We start from the raw sequence: 11,033 nt of genomic DNA, 5'->3' as shown, positions 1-11,033 counted from the left end.
GTGTCCAATATTCTACTGAGATGTTTTTGTTAAATTAAATAGTTATATACATAGATCTCTTGTATCAATTATATTTTATTCAATTGATTTTTTTAAAGTAATTGTGTTATTGAATGAACTAGAATGCCCACTAGGTGGTGCTGGGCATGTACTGTGCTTTAAATATGGTACAGCCCCTTTCCTACAACTAAAACAAACCTCACCAAATTTAAAAGGCTTTATTGCAGAATTGCTTGAGCAGCTTGTTAATGTGTGCTCAGATCAACTCTCTAGTGCATTTGGGGTCTTGTATTTAAGAACCTCTAGTTTGTAACAGGATTTTTGCATTCCAGAATTAATTTGCTTATGCATTTGGTTTAGCTCCCCATTTGTCAAGATGAAATTCCTTCTCTTGTTCTGGCCCTTCAGTTACCTTGGATTTACCTATGGGACAGGGTACATGTATCAATTCCCAGCATCAAGTGTGCAGCACAACTACCCAGATCAGAACTCCGCATCTGCCAGCAGCAGCTACTCAAACCGCAGGTGAGTACAACATTTTGTACCCCAAGTTCATTCATTTATAATTCTTCATAACTGCAGTGGACATATGGGTCAGATTGCTTAAAAAAATGCCAGTATGAATGATATATATATATATATATATATATATATATATATATACATATATTATTTAATGCTGTTTAACCTATTCTATTCACAAACTCTGCTACAAAATGTGTATTTATAATGATCTTATTTACTTGTTATTAACATTCACTAGTAATAATAAAAACTAACATACTGAAAAAATATAACATACAACACTTGTTTATCATTTGACTGGTGTATTATTTATGCACACATTTTTTTAAAAATATGTTCATTTTACAAGCTAGACTCATATGTTTTCTTTTACAGTGCAATTTCTCTTAACGTTTAGATTAATAGATCACTAGTGTTTTACAGTAATCTGCTTTTCATAATGGTTTTAGTGTGATTCAGAAACTGTGGGAATGAAATGTAATGACACATTCTACATGCAAAGCTAAACAGGCATCATGTATCACAGCATTAACCGATCACTCATCTGCACGCCTAGCAGTACACTGTGAACTGAAAAATAAACTAGTCCAAAGCATTTTAAAATCTTTCATTTATAGTGAGGCAAAACAATTTCATTTCATGGAATTGAAATTGTTTGAACTTCAGTAATTTAAAAATGGCTTATTTTGATGATAATTATTAGAAGACAATAGTGCCGAGCTAATGGTTTTCCTACTAAAATAATTAGTCAGTAAAACAAACTTTTTAGAACGCCCTGCAGAGGGCAGCCTTTGTCTAAAGTGTCCTCATTTAAAAAAAAAAAAAAAAAAACATACGGTGAACATAGCATATTCTTCAAAAAGATTCAGTAACAATGTGCATTTTGCTTGTTTGTTTCTGTTAAAACATTATTATAGTTTAATGTCATTTTAAGGGGTCAGTTGGGTCATTTTTTAATTTCCATCTTATATTTCGCTGGTATTGTGTTAGGACTAGATTTAGTTTTTTACCATTTAATATGACATATGGGTAAACTATGTCACAAACTTTACTAGAAACTAATTATGATGCAATTATTATATTTAAGTTGTGAATAGTACAGAAAAACAAGAAAGCAGCAAAATGAACTGTAAAAAATAAAAGTATGAATTAAAATAGAATGATCAGTGTGGGAACTATTTTACTTTGTTGCCATACTTGGAAAATATTTTATATTTATTTGATTTATTGTAACTTCACATCAAATTGGTATATAAACACAAAGATAAAGTAAAATTCAACCATGCATCCTTCTGTGTTTAACTATATTGTTACTGAACTATTGCATTCTTAAATAAAGTGTCTTCACAAAGAGCATCAGTGGTACCCATAGATTGTTTCCATGGTGTGGGCCTTCCGCTGAATGTTATCATAGAGTTTTGTATTGTTGTAGGGTCTAATTTTCAAGCACAAGGTAATTCCTGATAATTAGAAAACCCAGATATATTGGGCAAGATAATGAGTGGTTTAGAGCTTTCACTAGAGCTCTAGTTGTGCTAGAAGTAAACTTTTTGTGCACGTCGGGTTGCACTGGTATTACGAGTTGAAAGCAAAAACGTATTGTGCTTGCGCTAACCCAACACACGCAAAAAGCCGAACTTACAATATCACGTTTGCACGATAACCTATTCACCCATAGAAGTAAATGGCAAAAAAGTAGAAAAAACCTAACACCAAACTCGCAGGTAAACCCAATCGCATATTTACATGTACGCTAACCCAACATGAAAATATGAATATTTCACATTCCAATGTTCTGCACATAGCATATTATGTTCTATTTATTCATAAATACATATTTCTACATATATCTGATGGTATTGGTACAATCTATACATATATATATATATATATATATATATATATATATATATATATATATATATATATATATATAAACAAAAGAGTAAAGTGAAGCACTCACTGGACTTCGAATATCTGTGTTAATTTTTTTTTGTGTGTGACGTTTCGGGACCTCAAACGTCCCTTCTTCTGACAACCCAAATGTGCAAATGAACAAACTTATAAAAGCCTATAGGCCCCTCCCCCACTGCGGTCACCAATCCCTGGAGACCGTGTGCAAAGAACAGGGGGCTATACCATATATATAGCCCAGTTGTGAATCCATTACAATATTAATAAACAGATCATATAAAACAAACTGACCTATGTGTTAATGCAATAAAACAAAATATTGATCAAAAACAACAATGTATATCTCTATCTAAATCATGATACGTGATCCCACTCTCATCATGCTCCCCCAATCAGTAGGTCCCCGAGGGCTGACAAAAAATGGAACAATCCACGTTCCAGATCTAACTATTGGCTAAATATCAACCACACCTACATCTTCAGTAGTCTAGGTAACCACCGTAAACAAACAGAGCAGCCCAACCGGAAGTCATTGTCATCCCTATGGTAACCACATTCAACACTCCGGGCGTGTATCACTAATAGAGGCAACAATGGCTATCTTCACACAGCCTAGGTAGACTCCCCTATTAGATCTCTCAGATAGACGCTGCCTCTACAGCCGCCCGGTCTCAAGAGCAGCTATTCCACCGTGATACAAGGAACACTCTCACACAGACTGCTCAGAAGCACCTCCCCTAAGGTCTGATAGGTACATCAAATACACACCTCCATTCCTATAGGCTAGGAAAATAGTAGCCAACACGCGACAGCCACTCAAAACAACAAACCTCCCGAAAGTGTCAATATAGCACCGATCTTTAATATGGAAACATTACCCAGCTCTTTACTCTACACAATAAAAATAAAAATAGCCCACCATAAAGGAATCTAATCACTGCCGATGGACCAAACATACATCAATATAGTGGTCATCGTCCATCAGCTCCTCCACCAATAACATTCTGCAACTCTGTAAGCTAGGTATGGATGGGAAATATGTACCCAGATTTGCATAAACAAAATCAACCACTCTATTATAATCACCCACAGATATCTACAGCTAGCATAATAAGCCCCCAAATAATATTTTTATTTTGGGGCTTATTATGCTTGATGTAGATTGCTGTGAGTGATTATAATAGAGTGGTTGATTTTGTTTATGTAAAGCTGGGTACATATTTCACATCCGTACCTAGCTTACAGATCTGCAGAATGTTATTGGTGGAGGAGCTGATGGACGAAAACCACTATATCGATGTATGTTTGGTCCATCGGCAGTGATTAGATTCCTTTATGGTGGTATAGTTTTATTTTTATTGTGTAGAGTAAAGAGCTGGGTAATGTTTCCCTATTAAAGATCGGTGCTATATTGACACTTTTGGGAGGTTTGTTGTTTTGAGTGGCTGCCGCGTGGTGGCTACTATTTTCCTAGCCTATAGGAATGGAGGTGTGTATTTGATGTACCTATCAGACCTTAGGGGAGGTGCTTCTGAGCAGTCTGTGTGAGAGTGTTCCTTGTATCACGGCGGAATAGTTGCTCTTGAGACCGGGCGGCTGTTGAGGCAGCGTCTATCTGAGAGATCTAATAGGGGAGTCTACCTCGGCTGTGTGAAGATAGCCATTGTTGCCTCTATTAGTGATACATGCCCGGAGTGTTGAATGTGGTTACCATAGGGATGACAATGACTTCCGGTTAGGCTGCTCTGTTTGTTTACGGTGGTTACCTAGACTACTCAAGATGGGGGAGCGTGATGAGAGTGGGATTACGTATCATGATTTAGATAGATACACATTGTTGTTTTTGATCAATATTTTGTTTTATTGCATTAACACATAGGTCAGTTTGATTTATATGATCTGTTTATTAATATTGTAATGGATTCACACCTGGGCTATCTATATGGTATAGCCCCCTGTTCTTTGCACACGGTCTCTAGGGATTGGTGACCGTAGTGTGGGAGGGGCCTACAGGCCTTTATAAGTTTGTTCATTTGCACTTTTGGGTTGTCAGAAAAAGGGACGTTTGAGGTCCCGAAACATCAAAAATAAAAAAATTTTAACACAGATATTCGAAGTCCAGTGAGTGCTTCACTTTACTCTTTTGTATATATACTCCTTAAGAGCACCCTGGCAGTTGCAGGACGGTGATGAGAGTGCATATACCTTTTGAACTTTTGCTTATATATATATATATATATATATATATATATATATATACATACATGATTATATATAGGTATAGATACAAACAGATATTTATAGGAATATCTATATATAAATACTTAAAACATATTCTGCTATGTGCAGAACACTGGAATGTCAAATATTTACTGTACAAACACTGTATAACACTTTATTAAATATGAATATTGCATAAATATGTTTTTTCATGTTTTCATCTACTTAACTGCAAAGGGCTCCAATGCACTTATATAGATGTCTATATATGTGTTCATATGTATTTATGTGTTTATATGTGTATATATATGTCTGTAAATACATATATAAACATCTAAATACATGAATACATATGTACATATATATATATATATATATATATATATAAATACATACATATCCATCTTTGGAGATGTATATGTATGTATCTCAATGTTAAAGCCATTTGCCTGCCTTTTTTTTCTAACATCTGAGACCACATATCTTTGAGCCTTTATAACTTTTGTGTGCAATATTTTTTTAAAAATATTTTTTATTAGATGGTGTTATTATGGGTGTAACTGTACTTTGTAATGTATTTTTATGTGTTTTGTGCCACTTTTATGTTTTGTGAAACAGTTAACCAGAGCTCTGAACTCACGGAAATCATTCTAGCATATATCACGATTACACTCAAGCGTTTGTGTTTACTTTTAACTCATAATACCAGAGCAATTTTAACCTGTGCGCAAACGATTGCAAAAACCCAATATCGCTTGCTCACAAACGTTTGCGCTCCACTCGTAATCTGGCCCATTGTTAACTTTCTAGTGGCTTCATGTTGTGTTAATTTTGCCATTACTACAAACTGAGACAATTGAAATAACATTCCAAACCATTAGAAAACACTTTATTCCAGTCCATTAGAAAAAACACTTTTCAAGTCTCTTCTCATGCTTTTTTTTTTTTTTTTATTCCTTGTTTTAAGAAACATGCCTCTGCTGCTGCTGCTTAGGGTTTTATGTGTGCACAGATGACATGCTAATAAATATAAGCATTTCCTTGTTGAGAAATCCACAATTTTAAACTATGATACACATGCAACCTAAATACACACATCACAGTATTCATTTGCAATAGCATTTTAAAAAATATCAATAGTTTAGTGAAACAAAATGCTATTAAAACATCATGCAGTCATTATCAATTAGCACTTTTCATCCTATATTTTGTTTCTGAGAAAGTCTGCAACACCTACAAAAGCCCAATTAATACCATATTACCTAGTTTGTGGCTCTGTTTTATATAAAGAAGCCAAAAAAAATCACAGAGTTTCCATGTGTTTGTATAGAGCTTCTAATGGATTGGAATGGGGTTATTTCTAATGTACAGCTGTTTAACCCCTTAAGGACCAAGGACGTACGCCACACGTCCTCAAAAAAAATACAGTTAATGACCGAGGACGTGTGGCGTACGTCCTTGGTCTGGAAAGCAGCTGGAAGCGATCCTGCTCGCTTCCAGCTGCTTTCCGGTTATTGCAGTGATGCCTCGATATGGAGGCATCCTGCAATAACCCCCCTTGGCCATCCGATGCAGAGAGAGCCACTCTGTGGCCCTCTCTGCACCGGACATCGGTGGCCGGTATCGTTGGTGGATGGGAGCAAGTCTGGGAGGCGGGTGGGCGGCCATCGATGTGCCCAGTGGAGTGGAGGGGGGCGGGAGGGGCGGGAGCGCGCACGGGAGCGCTCGCGTGCACGGGGGGCGGCGGGCGGGCGCGTGCACGGGGCGGGAGTGGGAGGGAACCGCTACACTACAGAAAAATAAACTTTCAAAAGTACAACAAAATAAGTTTTTGAAAGCTGTAAATAAACAGCTAAGAGATGTGGAAGGGGTGGGGGGTTGATCTTGGGGGGGGGGGGCAGCTACACTACAGAAAAGGTTTTTTTTTTTTTTAAAAAGGCACATTTTTTCACTAAACTGGGTACTGGCAGACAGCTGCCAGTACCCAAGATGGCGCCCATTAAGGCAGAGGGGGAGGGTTAGAGAGCTCTTTGGTGGGGGATCAGTAAGGCTGGGGGCTAAGGGGGGATCCTACACAGCAGCATATGTAAATATGCTAAAAAAAACACAAAAAAAGCCCAAATATAGCTTTTATTTTAGTACTGGCAGAGTTTCTGCCAGTACTTAAGATGGCGGGGACAATTGGGGGGTGGGGGAGGGAAGAGAGCTGTTTGGGAGGGATCAGGGGGTCTCATGTTTCAGGTGGGAGGCTGAGCTCTACACTAAAGCTAAAATTAACCCTGCAAGCTCCCTACAAGCTACATAATTAACCCCTTCACTGCTAGCCATAATACACGTGTGAAATGCAGCGGCATTTGGCGGCCTTCTAATTACCAAAAAGCAACGCCAAAGCCATATATGTCTGCTATTTCTGAACAAAGGGGATCCCAGAGAAGCATTTACAACCATTTGTGCCATAATTGCACAAGCTGTTTGTAAATGATTTCAGTGAGAAACCTAAAATTGTGAAAAATGTAACGTTTTTTTTAATTTGATCGCATTGATCGGTATTGAAATATACCAAAATGGGCCTAGATCAATACTTGGGGTTGTCTACTACACTACACTAAAGCTAAAATTAACCCTAGAAGCTCCCTACATGCTCCATAATTAACCCCTTCACTGCTGGGCATAATACACGTGTAGTGCGCAGTGGCATTTAGCAGCCTTCTAATTACTAAAAAGCAACGCCAAAGCCATATATGTCTGCTATTTCTGAACAAAGGGGATCCCAGAGAAGAATTTACAACCATTTAAGCCATAATTGCACAAGCTGTTTGTAAATAATTTCAGTGAGAAACCAAAAGTTTGTGAAAAAATTTGTAAAAAAGTGAACGATTTTTTGTATTTAATCGCATTTGGCGGTGAAATGGTGCCATGAAATATACCAAAATGGGCCTAGATCAATACTTTGGGATGTCTACTAAAAAAAAATATATACATGTCAATGGATATTCAGAGATTCCTGAAAGATATTAGTGTTCTAATGTAACTAGCGCTAATTTTGAAAAATAATGGTTTGGAAATAGCAAAGTGCTACTTGTATTTATGGCCCTATAACTTACAAAAAAAAGCAAAGAAGATGTAAACATTGGGTATTTCTAAACTCAGGACAAAATTTAGAAACTATTTAGCACAGGTGTTTTTTGGTGGTTGTAGATGTGTAACAGATTTTGGGGGTCAAAGTTAGAAAAAGTGTGTTTTTTTCAATTTTTTCCTCATATTTTATAAAATTTTTTATAGTAAATTATAAGATATGATGAAAATAATGGTATCTTTAGAAAGTCCATTTAATGGCGAGAAAAACGGTATATAATATGTGTGGGTACAGTAAATGAGTAAGATGAAAATTACAGCTAAACACAAACACCGCAAAAATGTAAAAATAGCCTTGGTCCCAAACGGACAGAAAATGGAAAAGTGCTGTGGTCATTAAGGGGTTAATAAAGTGCTGCAGTAAAAGAAAAAGAAAAACTGCTTTCCTAGTAAAAACAATGAAAGTCAATGGAAGCATTTAGCATCAGACAAGTTTACAGTGCTTTTTTTTTCTTTTTTATTTTGAGTGGATATGTATTTGCATTTAGGGATTTATCATTCAGCATTTTAATGTTAAATATATCTTTATAAAAGTCCTTCTTTATATATTATTACAGCCAGTGGACTTTTAGTAAATTTACTATCAGTCACTTAGAAGATTACAGTATAACCAGGATAGTATTAAATAAAAATGGATTATGCACAGGAAAAAAACAAATTAGAAAAAGCAGATTAACTAAAGAGCAGGTATCTTATGTTACAATTACATTTTCCATGTGTTTTTAAGATAAAAAGTGCAATGAGCGAACAGAGGCTCTAACCAGATACCCTAAGAAAACTAAATATATAAATGCATATAAATTTGAAATTTGAACAAAAAAAGTTGTTAGATTAGAGATGGGATGAAGACAAGGAAAGGTTTAGTTTGTGGGTGGGTAATGTATCTGTATAATCCTTTTATAAAGACAGGAATAGTATTACTAATGTACTTTCAAACGTTACTTTTGTTGTCTAAAACGACATTATTATCCATGATACATAGAAACACTAAAGTTGAGTAATATATTAAAAAATGGTACTTATTTTATTGGTACCACTCAGTATACTGCAAAGGTTCCTAAGGTGTTGTAGATGGGCTAAACATCAACCCGCCTCAAGATCTGAGCTAATTTGCAACAGAGTGACTATTACATATAAATTAGCTTGTTATCTAACAATTAAATATAGGAAGACTATGACTTCAGCTTGCTAATTCATTAAGGAACTGAGTTGAAATAAACAACATTGATTTCACAACATAAACGTGTATACAAAAAATACCTTAAATGATTACTTTCTGTTATAATTTTTAAGCTAAACAACTAACATATTAAAGTTAATAAACATTAATTAAAACCTACTGACCTATATTTTCTCCAAAACAAAGTTTCATAACGTTCTAAAAGTTATATCTTTTATTCGCCGATGATGTCACATTATCCTGCCCACTATTTTCAGCACTGCATGTTCAAAATACTTAAACCAATAACTTTGTGTTTAAAGCGCCATTTTGAAACCTAGGTATTGTAAACGGATTGGTACAGAGCAAAGGATACCCACGGAGTGGGTTTGGAAAACAATTAAATTTGCAGACAAGATTTCTGATATACGGTAGAGATATGTTAATGAAATGCTATTGATAAAAAGCGTATGTGGGGTAGTTAGTTAGTAACAGGCATAGAAAATATTTACTTACAGTGGCCCTTTAAAGGGGCCATAAAGTCAAAATTAAACTTTCATGATTGGAACAAATCACACAATTTTAAACAACTTTCCAATTTACTTCTGTTATCAAATTTGCATTGTTCTCTTGGTATCTTTTATTTAGAGTAAAACTAGATATGGTAATAAGAGCTCAGGAGTGTCTTTAGTACTCTATGGTAGCAGTGTTTTGCAACATTGTATAACAAACATACAAATAATGTTGCAAAACACTGCGGCTATAGATTACTAAAGACACGTGCACACTCCTGAGCTCTTCTGAGCCTACCTAGTTTTACTCTTCAATAAAATATAACAAGAGAACAAAGCAAATTTGATAACAGAAGTAAATTGGAAAGTGTCTTAAAATGGCATGCTCTATCTGAATCATGAACGTTTAATTTTGACTTTACTGTCCCTTTAAGTGTTAAAAGAAAAGGTTGCTGGTACCTATGTAATAAAGATACTAGTGTTATAGAGACTGGGTCTACTCACTGGAGATGGAGAATCTTGCCAGTTACTATTTACTGAGCTACATATAAAGAGCTATCATAGACTAATAGCAGTGTGGCAATGAATTAATTGAACTAACCAGCATATATAGAATAAATATGCATGAACTCTATCCACTGCACAATTATTTAGATATTGTCTGGTTTCTGATCAGACACGTGAACACAAAGCTTTTGTAAATAAAATTGAATTAGTAATGTTTGTTAGCATATGTATGCCATACAGTTAATAACCTTTATAAATTGACAATTTTATAATGAGTGACTTCAAGGTTCCCTTTACTAAACTGTGTTCCATACAGAGACAAAGGTGGCTATGTCAGGGCTGATTGATTATGAGGCAGAGATAAATCCAGGGGTTGAATCTGGAAAATCTGGAGCCAATTGTAGTTGCCTGGATATGGTTAGAACACTCTTGGGTGGGTTACCAATTCTTGGATATGGTTTGGGTGGTCCCATTTTTTTTTGGAGAAAAATGGAACATATTGAAAAGAGGGTTAGTATTACACAGCTCCCAACTGTACACAATTCTGGAAGTTGCAGATTTAACCATCTACAGTTTTTTAGCGGTCACCAAAGAATTGGAGAGCTCTGCCCTGAAGCTACAGTCATAAATGGTCATTTTGAACATAGAGACTTGCAGGATTGAAAAGCTATCAAAATTACAAAATAAAAGCAAAAATTCTAAAAACAAAAGTAGCATAGTCAGATATTTAGGCCCAAGGCTTTAGAAAGTGACATAAACAAGGTAAGTCATAATAGGAACCCAAAGTGACATAAAGAAACTAAGTCCAGGTAGTAGATTAAAGCTAGAGAAATGAACGCATGAGAAAGTGGTGGAAACAATGTCTACCTTATATTTCATCTGTCTTTTAGAACCTTAGAACCGTAAGAAGAAATAACAGAGAAATATAAATATAGATACTACAAGACAGTCATTATTAACTAGTTGATGGAAATAACATACTTAAGAATAAGAAGGATTTGACCACATCAGGAAATGATTCTTACTAAGAATACTTTTAAGTTGTACAAAGTCCATAGAAT

At 35.4% G+C, this 11,033-nt stretch overlaps 1 protein-coding gene across 1 annotated transcript in view; it reads left to right on the top strand.

Annotated features, from left to right (window-relative positions):
- Positions 1-244: 244 nt before the first annotated feature.
- The window catches only part of COL26A1 (collagen type XXVI alpha 1 chain), a 743,138-nt gene continuing 732,349 nt past the window's right edge, over positions 245-11,033 (top strand). Inside the window, exon 1 of the mRNA XM_053706263.1 lies at positions 245-525. Coding sequence (XP_053562238.1) covers positions 377-525 — 149 coding nt within the window. The 5' untranslated portion in view covers positions 245-376. The remainder of the gene's footprint in view (positions 526-11,033) is intronic.

This window comes from Bombina bombina, chromosome 3, assembly GCF_027579735.1.
Source record: "Bombina bombina isolate aBomBom1 chromosome 3, aBomBom1.pri, whole genome shotgun sequence".
In the NCBI taxonomy this organism is placed as follows: Eukaryota; Metazoa; Chordata; class Amphibia; order Anura; family Bombinatoridae; genus Bombina; species Bombina bombina.
The sequence above is the reverse complement of the archived record's forward strand: the minus strand, read 5'-3'. Positions and strand labels throughout refer to the sequence as shown.